The sequence below is a fragment of the Podarcis pityusensis genome, assembly GCF_964106645.2.
Source record: "Podarcis pityusensis genome assembly, chromosome: 6".
Taxonomy (NCBI): domain Eukaryota; kingdom Metazoa; phylum Chordata; class Lepidosauria; order Squamata; family Lacertidae; genus Podarcis; species Podarcis pityusensis.
The window spans coordinates 66043893-66065020 of NC_138030.1; the positions used below are offsets into that span (position 1 = coordinate 66043893).

Genomic DNA, 21128 nt, shown 5'->3' on the forward strand with positions numbered 1-21128 from the left:
GTGGCATCACAGGCCCACCGTGGCACTGAGCCCTCCCCCAATGTTAGGCCAAAGCCAGCACCTTTGCTTACAATCAAGTGGCATATTGTTTTTCTTGAATTAAATAAATAAAAACAACCAGCCAGAAGCCAATATTATTTTCCAGGACAAATTAAAAATAATGAGTGTTTACAATAGACAGAATATAAATTATGAATCAGTCTTCAGAAAGCTGAGGTAAATGGCAGTGTTATTCCCAAGCACCAAACAAAAGGAAAAACAAAAGGAAAAATTAAAGGTGAAGATTTCAAAGATTGTAGGGGAAAGTTGCAGTGTATCAGTTTTAATGTAATTTTACCCTTGGCATGATAAGATTATTCACCACGTTGGTATCTTTGTAAGTTAATGGCAGCTTCAGTTTATTTTAATAAACTAATAATAATGAATAATAAATATTTGGAAACTTGGTGCAAACAGGAAGAAACCAATAGGATCCCCCTGCAATCGTCTTTCTTTCTTTCTTTCTTTCTTTCTTTCTTTCTTTCTTTCTTTGGAGAATTTGGAGAAAGTTATAGGACCAGAAAAGATGCATGGTCACGTCTATGCTAATTGCATCAGTGACTCCTCTGAAGAGAGTGACTGATGGTTTGCATTAACATTCCCGATTCCTGAATTAAGATGCTAGCCCCCATGCATGTTCTATTTCTGCCTCTTTCATATCAGAGTCATCTATCCTGATTTCACCTCACTCTTGTCAAACTTTAATTGATAATTCAGGATTCTTTGTATTTTATTTTATTTATTTTTAAAAAGCTTTATGATTCTCTGGATTAAGGAATCATAGAGAAAGCAGCCTTCTTGAACTGGATTCAAACATGGTCATGTCTGCAGGTTTATAATATAGAGATTATGTAGAACTTGTCATGTTAAGGAACATTGCAACTGTCCTTTCAGGATAGTATTGTTTTCACTGTAAAAGAAAGTGCAACGGTGTTTTGTTTTGTTTTTAACTTAGTGTCTCTCAAAATTAATGATTAATATTGCCAATCAAAAGGCTGATCAGAAGGTCGGTGGTTCAAATCCCCACAATGGGGTGAGCTCCCGTTGCTCTGTCCCACCTCCTGCCAACCTAGCTGTTAGAAAGCACGCCAAAAAGTGCAAGTAGATAAATAGGTACCGCTCCGACGGGAAGGTAAACGGCATTTCCGTGCACTCCTCTGGTTTGCCAGAAGTGGCTTAGGCATGCTCGCCACATGACTCGGAAGCTGTTTGCGGACAAACGCCGGCTCCCTCGGCCAATAAAGAGAGATGAGCGCCGCAACCCCAGAGTCAGCCGTGACTGGACTTAACGGTCAGGGATCCCTTTACCTTCACCTATGATTAAAATATTATTATGTCTCAATTAAAACCGTTCTAAAAACATATCTTTAATACATTTTGGTAGCTGTTTTGTTTTTTGTTTTTGTTTTAGCTGAGAAGTGCATCACAAAATTCAGAGAGGTTCAGCATCTGACTGAGAATACATTTCCATCTATATATTAGTCTGGGAGGTGCAAATTAAATTGGTTAACTTAAAAATACTAACCATTCCTAGTACTGAATTTCCATATATTTCAGCTGTTTCCTATTCTCCATACCAATCATACCTTGTCGTATAAAGATGTGATGAGAACCTTTAGAAATTTGTCTTCTTCCTGTTCCTTTCCTCACTTATTTAATTAAAGTACTGGGGGGGGGGGAATTAATGAATACAATCCCTGGCTTTCACCCATGAGAATATGAACCCTTTCAATGACTGCTAGCCTTGACACAGTTAAGAGCTAATCAGGATGTTTCTTTTGTGTTCACCTACCATAGATTTCGCTAAAATATGCAGCTAGCAGCAGTACAGTGAATGTCCTTCTAATTTTGAAGAGTGAAGTAGGTGAGCAGACCTGCCTAATTAATTCTCTCAAGGGATTCTGGATGAACCTGAGGTCTCTTTATTTTAATTCTCAACTATGCACAAAAAGCATGAATTGACTAGAATATATTTGGAGAAAGTGTTGCATTTACTCTGCTCATTTATGTGATCCTTTCACATTTGAATGCAGTTTTGTACTGAAGCTCTTTTATGTAAGGTACAAAAATTGTTTGAAGAGCCCACATGGCTTTTCATGGACACACACAAAATAATCAAACTATTACTAAGTCAGTGTATGGTAGGGGCTTCCTTTTCTTGTATCTTGAGGACAGTTCACACAACCTGTTTTCCCCAGTTGTTTGAAAGAAAGTGATTACTGACAGGGGTGCCAACTTGAATAAAATATTGGGGGGATAAGCTCCACCCCACATAATCAATCGCATGACATGGCGCGCACACACAAACACAAATTGAATGACAATGCCCATCAACTTAGGCAAGGTCTGGACACTGCAAATATTTTATTGGGGAGAGGGACATAGTGACCTTGACCCCTAAGAGCTGGCTCCTATGATTACTGGTGAGTTTGAAACTCTCCACCTCATCCTGCCAACAGATTGCTTGCAGATCAGAAGCCCCTAATAATACAAGTTGCTCTGTATTTCAGTTCTTCCATAAAATGCCCCAGTCAGCTTAGTTTGGGGGAGAAACACAACCATACTGACTTGGGAAACGCTCAGAGGTCCAAGAGGTATTGCCATGGAGTATTTTTGATAGGTGTATAACAGGACCTTTGCCACACTGTTAACTTCTAGAGTCCCAAATTTGCTTCATCATTAATCTCTAAGGATACAATGCCAACCCTTGTTTACACTGGGGGGATTTGAATTGAGCAAAAAAGCCAAATCATGGCTTATGTAGTTCTGGGGCAAAAGAAAAGCAGCCCCAATTTATGTTTTGTGGCCCTTGCACACTTGCTTGTTCATGGTTAGCCATGCTTTGCATGCAAACTGGGCCACCATATTAACCTGAAATAAGGAGCACTTTCAGGTGTCAAGCTCCAGATTGTAATCAATGTGATAAGATGTTTCATGACTTGGGGAAAGTAAGTATAGTCTTCATTTCCCACATGTAGTTTCCTCCATAGCATGTCTTGCCAGTATTCCTGGAAAAAATATTTTTGTTGCCTTCAATCCCTACTTTCTTGGGTATCATGATCTGCCCAGTCCATCTCGATGGACCCATTTTCAGTTCCTATCAAAGTTATAGTTAAGATGTATTTATTTATTCAGCCTTCCTTTCCTCATTTTGTGCTTTTGAAGGCATGCTGCTGTGTCTGAACTTGGTAAACAAAATTGTTTTCTTCACTCTGAGTGCAGCGTAGTCCTTTTAAGGAATCCTGCTGCACTTGGATGAAATAACTGTGTCCTCTTGTTACTTGAGTTAATGAGTGAGCAGGGATGCATCAAAGTCAAGTCAAGAAATCAGAAACGAGGACTGTGCAACCGTACAAAGCAGGAGCCAATTCTTTCCCTTGGATTTGTGTTCCCCTCACCCCCACACTTTCTCTATAGCTCTGGGAAAAAGGAAAGCGGTATTGTATTCAGCACATAAGTAGAACGAAGGAAAGTGACTGCACAGAATGAATAGCAGACTCTATATATGCAAAAATGCAATGGAATATTGATATAGTTAAATATGTTCTGGTATATATGATGTTCTGCTTAGTTGCTGTGGGTTTAATGTACTTCTTCAAAGCTCATGCAGAAGCTATTTGGTTTCTCAGAGATACCAGTGATTTATTTTTGGAATTTCTGTTAATGTGCCTGCTTAATAGTACCGAGAAGTGTATTGGGAAATATAAAGGGTGGAGAAGCATTGAATCCTGAATCCTGTTTTGACAAGACCGAAGAATTATCACTTGTGACTGTTAGAAACTGAAGTTAGGTGAAGTAGATTTACCTGTTATGAATGCTGTCTCAGTTTCAATAATTAATTAACACTGGATGTGTTCCTTCCGCGATCCGCGGTTAAGGTGTTAACTTTTGTAACCTGTATATAACTAAAGTTACAAAGAGGATTGGTGTTTCTTTTATAAAATGGAGTCAATTTTATAAAAACGGGGGTCTATTTTCATGGATATTTTTGCCCCTGGCTTGAAAGAGCACCCCCATCTTAGGAGACATGAAGGGGTGATACACCGAAATCTGATAGGCTATGCGGCTATGTGGCACTGTTATGTTCTAATCAACACTATGGTGCTGATCAGCAGAGGGAGAAAACATAGTGGCTATAAAAACATCAGCAAAAATGGGTAAGGCACAGGTGAAGATTTTTCCTCACACCCTCCCCAGAAGTATTTCATGTTCCCCAAGCACAACTGTAGCCTGAGAACATTTGGCACAACCTTAAATATTTTGTACACATGCCTCTTGACTTCAGAATGGAAATTAAGCACACCCCAGCCCAGTAACCCCACAGCAGAACAGCTGGTAAACAAGCACAAGACCAGGTTTGGCGAACCTTTGACTTCCAGATGTTGAACTACAGCTCCCATAATCTCAGGCCACTGGCCACCGGGCTTCCTAGGGCTGGTGGAAACTGGAGGGCCAAATGTTTATTTGATTTATTATATTTATATGCCTTTTTTTCATTCCAAGTGGCTTACAAACAGTAAATAACAATAACATGATAGAACTTAATAAAGCATCACAAATGCAGCATAAATCACATAGAATAATTAACAGATCATCAGTGAAACAATTATAGTCTATAAAACACTTTTAACAAAGCAACAGCTAAAAAATAATAAGGTAAACATCACAAGTAAAGCACAAGTCATATTATATGATTAAACAAATCAATGCAGCATTTATAATCTATAAAAAAATAGCGGCAACATTAACAAAATAGCAACCAGAAGATGAACCAAGCACTGTTAAATTCATACACACACTCTCCACAACCCCATGACTCATAATCTTTCACTCTATTCTGCTCATTAAAATACTCACACACAGAATGCCTATGGCTCCCTTCTGAAGGTTCCTAGGGCTGGAGGTGGCACAGCACAGATGGAAAAAGCCATTACGCATGGCAAACGGAGTCTCTTTCCCCTCCCGGTTCTTTCTCTGTAGACAGCTCCCTTGGGAAGGTTCCTAGAGCTGCAGGGTGGGGCAAGGTAGGTGGGGAAAGCCATTACCTGCTGGCCAACACAGCGTCTGTCACCCCTCACAACCATTCCCATCCCTACACTAGACATACCAATTTATATCCTCCTCTTCTTCTTAACTTACCATTCTAAAAACAGATCTCAGATAGGGAAGTATGTGATTTATAATAAAGCATCCTTTCAAAGTTCTGACAATAGCACATCTCTCACTCTTACGGAGTTTTTAAAATGGGATCACGGCCATGTTAACTGCTTTGCAGAAAGGGATCATGGCTCTGTTAAAGCAACTGAATATTTGAAACAGTCCTCAGAATCAAGCCACAAATACTGCAACTTTAGAACCATTTGGTGTGCTGTATGCTATTGACTTTAGCATCTGACTTTGAACTTTAGAGTCTAAAGCATGTCACTTGAACGTACCAGCCACAGATGCCTATGTAGGACTGTTCACAATATATGTTTCCACGATGTGATTATATTGATCCTTTTGCTTTGTGGGAGGTGCTTATTCCTTTTACTGACAGGAAGGCTTTAGAGCCGACAAAATTCACTCATTCAACTATTTGTGGAGCTCTAAATCTCTAGAGAATGGGGGGGGGGGAAACACTTTTGACAAATTAGACGCCATTTTCTTTTGTTGTGGTGCTATACTTTCTTCAATAAATATAGAGTTTCATTTATTTAAGAACAGGATATCTGCTCTCAACATTCTGAGCTTATTGTTATGGTGAAATGCTAGCATATATTGTGACAGCTCTGCCTATAGGATTTTTGGTAAGTTAATCTTGACAAATCCATATTATCTTCATTGTTGCAGTTTACTCTTCCTGTCACATTTTAACTGTATTTTACCCAGTGTATCTGGACAGAAGAAAAATGGGCCAAGCCAGCACAGTGCCATAAGTTGTTGGCAAAGACCATATCTTAATTTCCACACAGCTATATTAAGGAAATGGGAGACCCAGAGACTTTTCAGAGGTGACTTGGAAAGCCTGGAGTAGTCATTCATCACTGGGAAGAGAAGTGCCTTCAGATGCTCCCACTAAGCAAGTTAGGCAGCCTCCTGAGTATACTGCAAACAGAGACCATTTTAAACAGAATCCATTAGATAAAGGTTTGTTGTTGTAGAAGAGAAGCCAGGGGGAAGTAATGTGGTATATGGTGTATTTCCGCATTGCTTGAGTAAAATGGGATTACCAAGCAGGGCTCAAATATGTTCAAACCCTGAAAGTCCTGTGTCAGAATCTAAAACGGTACTGACCTCAATCTGATGGAGTAACTGAATCCATGTGCACTGGATTTTTTGAAAGCCTCAGGCATGCTGATGATACTTGCCATGCTCATCTTGTCAAGAGAATTCAGTCCCTTCCTATAGAAGGGATCTGTGGGGCCATGGCTCTAGTCCCATTCCTAATGATGTGGACATCTGAGGAGTGCAAACATTGGCCTGTAGGCCTGGGTTCTGGAATCAGGAAAACCAACCTGCCTAGCTGCCTACATGCCCATATTTCCTCACCTCAGACAACCATGTGAATGCATGGGCAGTGTGAATGGGACCGGGAAGACCTGTGCATTCTATACACTTCCCATCTTGGTGCTTCAAGGTATTGTGCCCTGTTCCTCAAATCCTGCCTCCAGCAGAGTTCTGGGGCCTCCTATTGCCTCTTGCAGTCATGTGGTAGTAAAGAGTTGCCCTCCTGCACTGCTAAGGGTTCTAAGGGAGAATTCTCAAAAGAAAAACCAGCATCCTTCAAAAAATTCCTGGGCTACAACACATATTATTCCTGACCATGGCCATTCTGGCTGGGATTGATGGAAGTTAGAGTCCAACACCATTTGAAGATCTACAAGTTCCCCGTCCCTGGTTTCATCTTACTGTATTAAGATTTGATTGGTCTATAATATTTGTATAACCATCTGTTTAAATTCTGTTGATCTGTCTTTAAATTGTTCTTGAATTACCATGAAACATTACTATATTTTATTATGCAATGTTCTTTTTCTAATGGTATGAGCCTCTTTAACTCCAGCAAAGAGTGTCATGTGTGATGAATGCACTCCATAATATAGAAACATGTGCATTTGTTATATGGTATGTGGATTTTGCATGATTTATCAATCAGACATGTCTTTCTTGTAGGAAATCATCTTCTGCAAAGCATCCTTTATTATTTCTGCTTGGAACAGAATCTATCACTTCTTGATTCCACAATATGTTTTTGCAGGATATTGTTAACAATATGACCTTTTGGGGAAGTTTAAAATTGTTTTCACACTTCCAGCGCTGCCTTCGTTAGCTTGACAGAAATATGTTTACAGTATAAAAATTCATTCTAAGGTGTTACAAATCACCCATTGTTGTTGTTGTTTCATTGTGTTCCTTCATTAGCTGTGTATCTGCAGGAGGGAGGAAATGTAGAATGTGGAATTTTGCTTTAAACAATGGAATCTGTATTCTGTCATGCTTTCCATCTCCCAAGGAAGGTATCTGAGAACTTACTTGTCTATTTTTATTTATCTTGCCAGTGAAGTGTATTGATGAGAAGAAACAAGGTCCAATGGTGTTAAAACAAGACATGAAATATTGATTAATTCATTTTTAAAATTCCTTTTTGCTCCCGAGTATAGCTGTTTTAAGATGCTACTGTCAATATAGTACTTTCTAATAAACCTTCGCTATCAGAAGAATCCTCTTTCTTCATAGTACTTTGGTAAATGACTATTATCCTTCCAAATTGGGAGCTTTAAAAAGCTCAAGGTAGCATCTTTTTACTGCTAAGAGAGGAAGCTGGTTAGAGAGAGCACAGCTAAATGCTGTTGTGTCTGACAGGAACTGGTCCTCATGCTCTCGCCAGAATTTGGTTGAGAACTGTGAGTAGTTAGCAGTAAGTATTCTAGGTGGCTGGAGGCAATGCTTTTCATAGTGGCTGAAGAAACTCAGCAGACAGATAAAGAGAAGGGTTAAAAGAATGGTTACAGAGCTGACAGTTGCAAGAGGCAAGAAACTGTTCTGCTTCGGTGTGGCTTTATTAGTGCATTGGAGTGAAGGACAGTTACAGACTCATCTCTAGCAGGTTTTCTTGGAACAAAATCCCACAGTGTTAAATAGGACTTCATAGTGAGTGTAGCATTTTAGCCTGAATAAATCTCAAAGTGCAGAGAATGAAGAAACAGCAGTGGTTTCATTAAGGAGGAAAGAAAGAGCTTGACACTTAGGGTGTGTGTAGAGTTTGAATGGATCTTGAGTCCTGAGCTGAAGCAAGATGCCTCAAAGAGATTTGGGTCTTATCAGCGGCGAAGTAGGATCTGTAAAAGGAAATACAAATCGAAGCATGGGTCCTAAAAGAGCTTCATGGCACCTCAACTGTCCAGACTAAAAAAAAATATGCTGCAGATAAGCATCTTCTAAAACTCAAAGTACTGTACTTTTCCATGTATTAGACGAGGTTCTTTTACTCTAAAACAAGGTCTAAAAATTTAGACATGGGTAGTGGGTAGGTGTGGCGGATGATCGGTTGCAGCCGTGAGCTGCAGATTGTCATTGGTGTGTGATTGGTGGCTGCGGCAAATGCTGCTTTGTATTGGCTGATGTGCGTTAAATGGGTGTGTGATTGGTTGCTGCGTCAATTGCTGTTGTTGATTTTCTTCTGCTGCATTAATTTGGCTTGTGATCTCCTTCCACTGTCTGCAATTAGGCAGACACGTTTTGCAGACACAAGAGATTGTTAGCGAGCGATGTTGAAGGTTGGGTTAGTGATTTACTTTAATTCCCCCCAAAAAATACCTCAACAACGTTTGTCATTCCCCCCCACCCCCCAAAAAGCTCAACAACTCTTGGCAATCCTCCATTAAGAAAAGCTCAACAACTTCGGTTCACCCTCCCCAAAAAAGAATTCTGGGCCATTTTCTTAATTTGGAGTCCCCAAAAATAGGGGGCCTTATACAAGGGGGCGTGTTATACATGGAAAAGTACGGTAATATTCCCAAGCTTGTCATTTAAGGAATGACACCCGGATGGAATGATAGGGGAAGGGAGATAGAGCACTGGAATCGGGAGAGGACAGATGGGGTGTTCCAATCCCAACTTCCAGGTCCAGTTTGTAATTGGAATGGGTTTCAGTTCTCCTGCCCAAAAACAACCCTAAATATTTATAGACACTTGATAGGTACCCAGACCATAACTCCTGAAGCTATTTGCCTGAATTTGGCAAGTTTTATCCAATATGGAGGGCTTGTAAAAAGAGCGGGGAAAGATGTACTCCCTTTTTTAAGAGACAATGAAGCACCTTTGCACAATGTTCCGACAACCTCCCATGGTCATAATATGAATTCAGGCATTCATCCATGCTGTTAATGATCAGGTACCTGGATCAGGGTGCAGAAGTATTTTGGCAACATCCCATGTGGAGCTATAATAGCTCTCCTCAAGTATCCATTCATGTGATACAAAATTAAAAGGAAGCCCAAAGTGGGGGGGGGGGGTGTCTGCTGGCTCCATCCCTGCTGTCACGTCCCCACCAATCCCAAAACCAGTGTGTTGTGAAGGGAACATTTGTAGACAGGAACTGGCTGTATATACATAGGCTCCTTTCAGGATTTAGAACCCTGTACATCTGTTGTTCCAGTTTAAGAGAGAGAGAGAGAGAAGAAGCAACCATTTCATAGTAAGAAAAAGTGAAAGACCCAGTGAAAGGTCTTGGGAAACAGATGTAGATATGATCTCTTGCATGGGAAACCACAATGAACCTCATGTTACAGTTTGAATAGGTTTGGAATGGGGAGCCAAAAAAAGACCAAGCTAAGATTCCAGTATAACTAGAGAAGATATGATGCTCTGGGATTTTAGTCATCCCATGAATGACTTAGGTTTGTAGCAGCAAACCTAAGTTGTAACCATGTTTACATGTGACAGTAAGCTGAGACAACCTTGCTACTCTTGATGACTATGTTGATAGGAATATGTGCTTATAATACATAAGTCTCCTGTATACATTACATTTTAGGTAGGGCTGATTACCTAAACACACAGCATGTGAATCATTCTTGAGCAGGCTTCCCCAACTTGGTTCCCTCCAGATGTTGGACTACAACTTCCTTTATCCCTGGTGTGGGTCTTTGGGAAGTTGTAGTACAAGGCATTTGGAGCACACCAGATTGAGGAAGACTAATCTTGGAGGGGGAAGCAGTTCTTGAGAAAGCAGGAGTTCAGCTATGCTGACAGTTATGTAGCAGAATGAGTGAAGTGGGAACTGTGAATTTATGTTAATTGTGAGGAAAGAGCTTCATCAGGGTCAAAGATGGCTACTTCCCAGAAGTTCCAAGTTCAAATATGTGTTATTTTAACGTAACATGAAAGCATCTAAGTGTAAAGGTCACACTCTGGTGCTACACATTTGCTTCTTAAAGTTGTAAATAATTTTTCTACATTATCCTACATAAATTTCCAGATTTCAGAAATGCATATAGTCAAATCTTAGGTATGTTTTTTTGGAAAAATAAGTCCAACTATGCAGAATGGAACTTGCTCTCAGGCGAGTGTACATAAAATCACAGCTTTAGTGTATAGCATTTCTTTTGCAGGCTAAGCCAGAGAATCCAAGTCTGCTGGAGTGGGAGGACAACGATAAATAACTCGAAATAATTACATATTTTTGTCAGTTTGTCAAGTTGCTGAATGTCTTTTGTGCCAGATAACGGATGATATGTCTTTGAGAAAGTGTTAGCAATTCCTCAATGTGGTCTGCTGTGTGTTGTGTCTTTTACAGAATCCAGTCAGGATCCTATCTCAGTACTGGTTGGTTTACCTTAATTCTGGCTATGGATGCTTGCTACAGAATACATGTCTATGGGATGATAAATGACACCTACTGCAAGTAAGATCACAGGAAATTATTTTCATGCATCTACAATTCTGATGCCTTGTCAAAATTTCACAATTCATTTTAATGCCATAAATCCAAGAAATTGATTAGGCAGGCATCCCCCCACAGCAGTCTGTATTGACATGGCACTTTATTGTCAGTGTATTTAGTCCCCATATGGCATGTGGTATTGATTAAATAAAAGCATTTACAAAAGTTTAATGTCAAATGTCATGAAGAAGTTTTACAATGAAAGACTTTCTGCCAAATCAGAATGAAGCCGGGGACACGGGGACACATTTCTGTTAGCTTCTTACAGCTCCTGTGCGGTGAGAGTGTACAGTATAAGAAGCAAAAATCTATCCTCTCTTGGAATTGAGTAAACTACTGCAAATAATTTGAAGTGATTCGCGCTGATACAGGTCAGGAGATCCACCTGCACAAGCAGCTGCTGGATCAGAAACCGCAGGCATGAATTAGATGTGCATTAAAATGCACATTGAAATGTACAAGTGCACAGCAGAGGGTGTTCCTGTCTGCGCTGCATTACTTTCAGCTGCATTTGATAAACATTCTCACACAGCTAGTTATCAATAAGTAAATACCTTTTTATGTGCAACTAAAAATTATAATTAATTATAAATATAATAGAGGAAAATTGGAGTGATTATGGATTCCTTAATAATACTAATAATAGGGTGTGATAATAATAATAATAATAATAATAATAATAATAATAATAATAATAATAGAAAAATAGTTAGACACACTAGCAAGGCACACTAACTATTCTTACGATAAAGGATGCAGGCCTGGCCAGGACGGCTTTCCTGTTATAGGTTCTGGGCTTGACAAGGTACGTGAGCCTCACCTGAGCCTTCGCCAGCTGAGGAATCACACACCTCCTCCCCGAGCTAACATGCCCCACCTGGGCTGTGGATCCTTGCCTGCCTTCCCTCCGAACTGACAGCTTTAAGTTCTAGAATCCTGAGGGCAGGGAGTGATATGTCTTATTTTGCCACTTAAGGCAAAACAGGAAGTGCCACCCTGCTCTGCCACACCACCACCAGTGGGGCACTCACCACCACCGCGCCATCTACCAGTGGCGACTGCAGCTGTGCCACCCGCTGTGTCACCTCCGCCGCTTGTGGAGAAGCACTGCTGGCATTGGTCCCTGAAAGAGCTTGCGAGATCTCTCCCAAATCTCAAGAGACATTTTTGCTCTCCTAGACATCTTGCAAGACTTTGATGAGATTTCGCAAGATCTTCCAGGAAATCAGCACCTATCCTGGCACCACTTCTCGGCCAGGACGCAGGCCTGGTGTCAGGATGCTGTCAGCGGCTCCTGACTGGTTTCCCAGGAAAGTATAAAGACAAGGAAGAGTTTCTTACCATCCTTTTTTATTTTTTTTATTTCAGGCTTTACATAGAGAGGCTATAGAACCCAGCCTCTTGGATAATGGCTTTATCCCAAGTGAATCTCCACCTCCTGTCTCTCCCACTTTCTCATTCATCATTTCTGCATGTGCTGCTATGTGCTCTTTGCTCTCCTACCTTTAAGGCTTGCCGGGTTTGGGGAGATGGAGGGTCTGGAATGCTTTCTAATGACCACATTTTAGCCAGCTGCTGCTGCTGCTCCTCTCCTATTATTGCCCAATTTTTCCCTTCAGCCTCTGAGCTGCCACCTCCCTCAAACCCCTGTTGTAAATCTATACTGTCTTCCTCTTCCTCCTCCCTGGAAGTGTCAGGATGAGGAGGCAGTCTCCACCATTCCTCTTCTGCCCAGTACCTTACAGGAAGGAATGACATTTTCCCATCCTTCTTAGACCTGCTCAGCAAAGCTGTTTATTCTCCTATATATGCAGATGATGGAGTTCTAATTTCACAGACATGGTTGGGTCTTGAGCTGTTACTGATTGAATTTGCTGATTACTGTAAAAAAGAAAAAAAGAATCCTTAACTATCAAACATTCAAAATCCAAAATTATGGTATTCTCCAAGAAGGAGATGAAAATCTTCTGTGTCCTGGATAATCATGGATTTGATAAAATTGATTTGTATAAATGTTGTTTCAGCTGGGGAACCCAGGGAACACTGACCAAGGCCAAAGCAGAGCAGTCTGGGAGTGCAATAGTTTGTTTCCTTTGTACAAAGGGTAGAATATTTATCCTAATGGCAATTTGTATTTTTTTAAACAAAATTGCATCCCAGGTTCTTTTTGGTTTCCATGTTTTAAAATCTTTCCAGAAGGTCTTTCTTCTATTTATATAGAAACCAATTTGTTTTTCAGTGTTACTCTAAATTTGGAAGCTGGTCTAAATTCTTTGAGCAGCCTGGCTTAGACATATTCCATTCATTTTTGACTTATGCAATTGGGATTTCCTCCCCACCCCCACCCCCTCAAAAAACCCTTGATGAATATATCTGTATTTCCAATCACTTGTTTGGTGCATTTATATTTTATGTGTTCTGGTCAGGAGTCAGTTAAGGCTGTTTTGTTTTCTGAGGCAAAGGACACTATGCTCCCGTTCCTGCTTTGATGTCCTTCCTTTCCCCTTGATTTCCTGTTGCCATTGATGTTCTGCTTTACTTTATTGAAAGAAATTCACTGGAAATATGTTTTTAAAAATGCCCCCGTCCCAATCTGAGGGTCACAGGCTAGTTCAGGAGCTGCATCATAGACCTGTGTGGCACACACTACTCTCAGAAGTTTTATGACATTCAAATAGTATATAGGTTTTGTTAAATAAATAAAAAACCTCCAGAAGACGGGAATGGCTGAAGGTTCAGGAAGAGTAACCAGTGCTGTCCTCAGTATCTGCTGCTTGAAGTGATTGCCTCACTTTCCCTAATGATAGGGCTGGCCCTAGTTCTGGTGTGCATATGAAATATTGTAGGTGTGATGAACTTAAAGAATAAATCAGCCCTGTGACTGTGTAAGCAGTTCTCAGACTTAAACTTCATTATTAATATCCATTCATACTGTGCTCTGCATGTTCCAGATGTGATCTCCTTCTTTTGTCCAGAAGCTTTTACTGTGACTTTTAGTTAATGTATACAGATGTGTTTATGGTAGATTTATTTACATGGCCCAGAAAATATATTTCATTGACTTCTGTGTTTTGTCTTTGTTCCAGGTCAGAAGGCTTTAGGAAAGTTCCTTATCACTATTATGAGCCTGGAAGAGATGAATGTGATGAGTACTTTCTGCATGAAAATGCACCCTATGGAGGTCACAGGTTTATCACAGAAAAAAAAGTGTTTGCTGACTGGGCTAAGAGGCGCACAATAACATTTACACATCCTAACTGGACATTGTCATGATGCTGGTTCTCACAGTCTTCCCTTAAGGAGCATAATGTTCCATTCAAGGCATGCCACAGTTTACAGTGATATTTTCAACTTACTTGACTTCCACAACTTTAGTGGCATGGAAGAAACAAGATGGTCCCACCATTTAACAAGTGGGGTGAAACTTATCCATCTATGGAAGACATGCAAGATGCTTATTCTATCTCTTAGGGTTGGGATAGAATAATGCACTTTGTTTTTAAACTGGACTTTATTTTTATTTTTTTAAAATCAAGATGGTAACATTTTGCTTTTAATATGATAATGTTCTTAAGGAAGGAAATACACAATCCCATGCAGTCCCACTATCCTGGCTGTTTGTGGATAAATGATATAAATACTTGAATTTAGATGGTGAATTAGAGTTTTCATTACCAAGAGAACCTTCTTGTCTTAGGCGCAGATTGTTAAGGGCCAGCTGCGTATGTGTTTGTTTGTTTTAAAAAATATACGCGTGGCTACAAATTCACATTATATGAGAAAATTAGAGATGGGTTAAGAAAGATTCCTGAACTCCAATTAGTTTCTACACATGGGGATTTTGTATGTTTGAAACCTAGGAGCACTTCATATGCTGTGAATGACAACCTGCTGCAACAGCAGTTCAACAATCCAGGCTTTCTGGACATTGCCTCAAATTTTCCTGGCATGCATCAACACAGCTACCTTCTGCTCTAAAAAATACTCCGTAGACGTGGACAGCACATTTCATTAGGGTGTGCACCCAGGAATTTATTGAATACATATTCATACTCCATCATAAAGGATATTAATTTTATACATCAAATGAACTAAAGTAACTAAAACATAACTAAACTCTTTTATTTTAGTTAACAACTAAAATATCATTTATTTAGCAGTAGTATCAGGTGTATACAAAGATACAATCAGTTTTATTTTTCTTTATATTTAATTACACAACCAAAATTGACCAAAACAGATTAAGGGTGCTTCATCTTCCTGTCTTAGAGAACAAGATGCTTCTCACCATGAGTTATGGACTTAAATTCCTCAACCACATCATTCTAATTAACTGAAAAGCAGCCCTTCACTCCCACAGATATCTCTACACAAAAGGTGACAAGTGGAGCTTGGGTGGAGACAGAGCTATGAGACAGAAGAAGGCTAGAATGTCCAACTTCCAACCTTACTACCACTACAGGAGCCAATCATCTCATCACTGCTTCTAGGGGCAGACTCAGGCAGAAGCTGCAACTCCACTCCAGATCCATTCCAGCCTTTTTATTCTGCCTATGTCTCTCTGTCCGCTTCCCTTCTCTTCCCTTCCCTTCCCTTCCACCTTTGTCTCTCTCCCACCACTCTTCCCCACAGGTCCTGGCCACTGAGGGAGCTGTGTGGCCACTTGGTTCTCTTTCCTCCACACCACAATTTCTGTTTTTTTAAAAAAACAACAACAAGAAGAACAATGTTAGGGTGTGCCTAGGCACACCCAGCACACCCAATGTGCATGTCTGTAGTATGTACACTCCCTTTTTGGAGCAGAACTTATATAGCTGTTGTTTGACATCTTAAGGAAGCTCCACAGACCTGCATGTGGAAATAGAGGCCCTGGAATCTCATACCTCTAAAATGGTTTTGGATAGCAAATCCTTTGTGGTCTTGAGCAGTTTAGCTCAACTCTCTGCCTCAAACTCTCCATGTTGAAAAATGGGGATAATACCTACCTCACAAGGCCATTGTGAAAATGAGTGTATGGACTTTTGGTGATAGTTCATTTGAATTGCTTCTTCCTAGCCGTGGGAGCTTCATACACATTCCTCTGTGTTTTGTACTTTGAGGAACATTGAATCTGAAGTGTGAATCCATGCTAGGCAATGATGGCTGCATTTGGATGTCATAAAAAAACAACAACAGGAATAGACCCAGCCTTTTTTAGGACTGATGCAGTATGTGCTCATCTTGCCTCTTCTGGTGTGGCCAAAGGAGGAGTTTAGAAGCAATCACTTCAGATTTCAATTAACCACAGTTTAGTGTTACATCCAAACCCTAAACTTTGGTTAATGTTAACTATGTTTTGTTGAAACAAGCCAGCTTCATAATCTATGGGTTGAAGTTGGCTTGTTTTCAACAAACCATACCTGTCAGTAGCCGCAGTTTTACAGTTGCTGGATTGCAGGAAGCAACAGAACCCAGCTAGGCTCTCATTGCTTTCAGTTTATCATGCCATCCAACCTCTAAATATCTTCATTCCTATTGCAACCACTCAGTGTGCATTGACTTCTTCTGAAGGTTCTTGTTCTCAGAAAACTATCCCTTTAATGGATGGAGCTCAGGAATGTTTTCTATTTACCCATTTCTAATTGAAATGCTACCCTGATTTATCTGTTTGTGTGAGGATCATACAAAAGTTAGATAGTTAGCTCAGCAAATTAGTTATGAGCCTATGTAACAGAGACAAATATTTAAAGCAGAGAAGGTAGATGAGACAGATAATGACTGCTAATCCAGTAACTGCTAATCCATAGTTTAATGCAAGTGGGAGGAGGAGTTCAATAGCTTATGCTTGCATTTCTGCTTACCCGCAGCTTGTCATGCCATCTGAACCAACAAACTGTCGTTAATGTGAACTATGGTTTAATTAAAACAGACTAACTTCAAATGGTGTTTCAACAAGCCGTAGTTGACATTAACCATGGTTTAGGGTTTAGATGAAATACTAAAATTGAAGTTAATGGGGATAGGAAGCAAAGACTTCTAGACATCTCTTGCAGTTAGTTCAGAAGCCTGAGGCTCCAAGTACAATCACATCACACTAAACTATGGTTTAGCATGGCTTTTGAATACTGTCAGTTAATCAAAGTTTGGATAATGAGGCTTCTACTGTACAATGTCTCCTTATAAAGCTATTTCCATTTACATCAGAAGAGGGTTTTTTTCATATAAAAAATCTGAAATAATTCTTAAAATCCATACCATTTGAAAAGATTCTCTGATAATAACCTGGGTATCAGAACAACACTGAACTAGTACTGCTAAAACTTGAAAAGAGGTTTATTGACCCTTACTCTTGTAGAACTGTCAAAAAGCCTAAGCATTGAAACCACCAGGCATTTTGTATTACTTTGCTGAATCATGAACAAGTGATTGCAAAATCCTATTTTTTACATGTAAGTGTTTGTATAAGGATTGTTATTTCCTGTTGTATATTTGTATATAGAGGTCTATCTTTTATATGTCCACAGTATATATATATGTTCTCATTCCATCATCACCATTATTAAGTGCCACCTTCCTGCACTGGGGATTTTGTGCACATCATGCTGTTGTGTGATTTTACACCTGGGTAGTTGTCTTCTGCCTTCGCAGCATACTAAAGACGAGCTCTCATTTCTCCCCAGGTAGATTCTCACTCAGCTCTAATAAATTACCTCAAGCCCTTGCTTTATTTGTGGGCTTGTAACTACCTCACGGTAAACACAACGAGTTTCTCTTGGTTCAGCAGTCAAGGGTTAGAACAGAATGTGTGCACAAACCTTGTCAGGAAAACATCATTCACCAGCAGTGCTCTTGAGTACTCCACGACTTCCTTGCCGCTCCTGATATTAGTCTCATTGCTTTTATTCCTCCTGTGACTGTGCCCTTGCTTGCCAATTGTTAGAAATGTCTTCTACCTTTATTCATTGTACTTTGCTTTTTATTCTTTATACAGTTCAGCATATACAGGCAGAGCAGGATGAGGATGTTAGGAAACTGTGAGTAAATGCACCATATAAACATATATTCCATTTTATACTAGTTTGGGGATATGGCTTCCCCTTCAGAATTACAGTTTGTTGAGGGTGCTAAGAATACTCTGCTAACCATCCTATCCATGTCCACAGTTTGGGATAACAGGATGACTGTTATACCACTTTTAAGTCTAAGGTAAATACTCCTTGAAATTAGTTTAATGTATCAAGACAAGTGGCTTCTCAACATACTAGTTGGGCATTTTAGTAAAACAGAAGAGCAATCAATTAGTACCCCTTTTTAAAAAGTGCAGCTTTTTCTTGAACCATCCATCAATTGTACTGTACAAAGTGCTTTGCTATCACTAGTCTCGTAGCCTAGCATTTGGGTCAGATAACAATCGTCATAGAATTCAGCAGGGCCCATGTGTGACCTGTGGATTGTGGGTCTTTACAGTTGGTCAGTGTCCTCAAGGGGTTCAGTAATATGCCCTAACCAGATTCTAAGGAACATCAAAGGTCATGTCCCCTCATGTCACCACCACATTTAATTGTCATAATTATTTTATACTGTATTTTTGTTCCTTTATCATGATTTGAATGTACATTTACCCAGTCAGTGAGAGGATACTTGAAGATAGACAGAGAACATGTTCTTATTTGCCTGTTTCTCTGACTTTAACCATTTCAAGATTGCCATTTGAGCTTAGATTTGGGAAGAGCATTAGGATGTCTTCACCATTACTTGTAATGCTGAGACAAACAATGACTTAACATGAACAAGTGTCAGGATACACAGAGAGAAAATCATGACTGCTTTATTCCTCTCCCAGGCCTGCTGTACTACCTGGAACTAATGGTTTGACTTAGCATTACATATGAATCTAGTCTTGTGGTTGGTCTCACTGCAGCTAAGGTTTGTTCTTGACTTACCACTCATAGTTTACTTGGGGGAGACAAACCACAAGGCTGGGTACACATGTAACATTCAGCCAAACCATAGCTTAGCATCAGGTAGCATAGCTTCAGTAGGACAAGGGGAGAACGCTGCCACTTTTGCTATGTTCACACATGCATTTACTTGTTCATGCTTAGCTGTGGTTTGGCTTAATGTTATGTGCAAACCAGGCCAGAAATACTTGTTAGGTCTGATAGTTCTACCCATGAATTTGTTCCTCCTATAGTTTCTAATTTACAAGAAGCCACAGCACCTGTAATCTAAAGTGTCCATAATCATATTAACAGTGAGCAACATAATCTAAGCTCCACTGATTAAAGCAGAATTGATTTCCAAGTAAGCTTTTGGAATGAAGATGGGCTCAAATAAACCCCAATGCCCTGAAGCATCAGCTCCAGCCTTCCCATGTTGAGTAAAAGTGCTCTGCTCTGATTAACATGGGATCTTGGCTCCTTTTAATCTAAACTCATATGCCATCTGCTTCATACACAAATGAGGCCAATATCTCCCACTTTTCTTCAGGATACATTTGCATGAAATGGCAATGCTGCCCAGGGAAGGATAGCTGCATGATTAACATGAAATGGAGTCAACCAGTCACCTTGAAAAACATGTATATGCAACCATACTGCAATTACCACTCCAGGTACTGTTTCCTATTTATTTAGCACTGTGCTGGGGAAAGTGAAGCAACTCTAGGGCAAATTGGACAGAGATGAAAGGAGTTTTAAGGCCTTCATGAAGACCTATCAAGGCTGAGACAGGAAGTAAACAGTCTAGCTATTTATTCATCAAGGCATTCTGTATGGCGTTCAGAAGTCACTTTAGCTTTGTATCCTGCAAGAAATGAAAGATCAGAAAAAGCCGGAGCTGTTGAAAATGCAACACTTCCAGCTCTGAAGCAAATAAGTGGGGGATTGGACCTTTATAAAAGTCGATATCTGTTGTATATAGCAATGTTGAAGGACACCTTTTACTTGATTTGTGGGCAGACAGACATGAAAATTTATCCAGTGCTATAAGCTTGAGAACACTCAACCAGAACCTTGTTTTTAGCATCAATAGCATTCTGTTTATGAGGTACTACCAGAAAGTATTTTTGATGGGGGGGGCTGGTTTTATAAAGCTCCTTTGATATTTATCTTCTTAGGGATATACACATTTATAATTCATGGAAGGGTTCCCCCTCCCCCCATCTTTAAAGGCCATTTCTCTTTGATGAGCACCATCTCCTCACATTACTTGCTTTCTAGCCTTCCTGCATATATTCAGGCCACAATCAAACACAAGTTGAAATAAATAGGCTTAAGTTTGCTGAGTTCTCTACTGGATTGTGGCCCAAGTAAATAAAGTATCAGTGGGATTCTGAACACACTTACTTAGGAGCAGCAGTGCAATCCTATGCAGTCCCTAGTAAGTGTGTTTAGGATTGCAACCCCATTCCCATTGAATTCAGCAGAATTTATTTTTGAGTAGACATGGAAATGATTGCAACTGCATATTGACTAGGGATGGGGAAGCTGTAGCCCCCCAGATGTTGTACTACAGCTCCCATCATCCTTTACCATTGGCTGTGCTGTCAAGGGCTGATAAGAATTGGGAATCCAGCAACCATTGGAGCGCTACAGTTTCCCCTTCCCTGACATAGATACTACTGTAATAAACCATTTCTTCCCTGTATACTATTGCAGTACTTTTTGAATCACTTTTTCTTGAACAACCAGGGAAGCCTTCACATGATAATATTCTTATAAGCAGTGCTATTTTTCTAGAAACAGAGGTGCCGGAACTCACCATGAATGCCTCCCTTGTATATAACTGCAATGGCGCCCACCTGAGAGCTGCCAAAACTGAGTTCTGGTGAGTTCCATTTGGGGGGAAAGCCCTGATTGTAGGCCTTCTGCAGACTGAGTTGGAATGACAAGAATGCAGCAGGAGTCAAAATAATGCTAATTCTCAAGCCTTTCTGATCAGTCCATTGCAAAGTGGACTATTTATATATATGTATATAAAGTTTCCCATTTGATTCCTGTAGTGTTCAGGCATTCAAAAAAAAATTCTGGCCCAAGTTAGGGATGCAGGTACTGGTAAGGGCTGCCCCCCCCCCAAAAAAAAACCCTTAAGGCGATCACAAAGTGCCCGCTAGCACCATCTCTTCTTCCCTACCTCAAACCTAAAAAACTTACCTTTAGGGCAAGAGGATGTTAAGGTGGTG

At 40.1% G+C, this 21128-nt stretch overlaps 2 protein-coding genes across 6 annotated transcripts in view; both read left to right on the top strand.

Moving 5' to 3' along the window:
• The window catches only part of ST6GALNAC3 (ST6 N-acetylgalactosaminide alpha-2,6-sialyltransferase 3), a 280203-nt gene extending 263816 nt beyond the window's left edge, over positions 1 to 16387 (top strand). For 3 of the 4 annotated variants that reach the window (XM_081009016.1, XM_081009014.1, XM_081009017.1), the window contains 2 exons: positions 10820 to 10927; positions 14053 to 16387. In XM_081009016.1, coding sequence (XP_080865142.1) covers positions 10820 to 10927; positions 14053 to 14239 — 295 coding nt within the window. In that variant the 3' untranslated portion in view covers positions 14240 to 16387. The remainder of the gene's footprint in view (positions 1 to 10819; positions 10928 to 14052) is intronic. The other variant, XM_081009015.1, reaches the window with a different exon arrangement.
• Positions 16388 to 16394: 7 nt separating this feature from the next.
• The window catches only part of ST6GALNAC5 (ST6 N-acetylgalactosaminide alpha-2,6-sialyltransferase 5), a 146986-nt gene continuing 142252 nt past the window's right edge, over positions 16395 to 21128 (top strand). For both annotated transcript variants that reach the window (XR_013987343.1, XM_081009001.1), the window contains exon 1: positions 16395 to 19559. Coding sequence is in view for 1 of the 2 variants with exons in the window: in XM_081009001.1 (XP_080865127.1) it covers positions 19497 to 19559 (63 nt within the window). In the remaining variant the exon portion in view is untranslated. The remainder of the gene's footprint in view (positions 19560 to 21128) is intronic.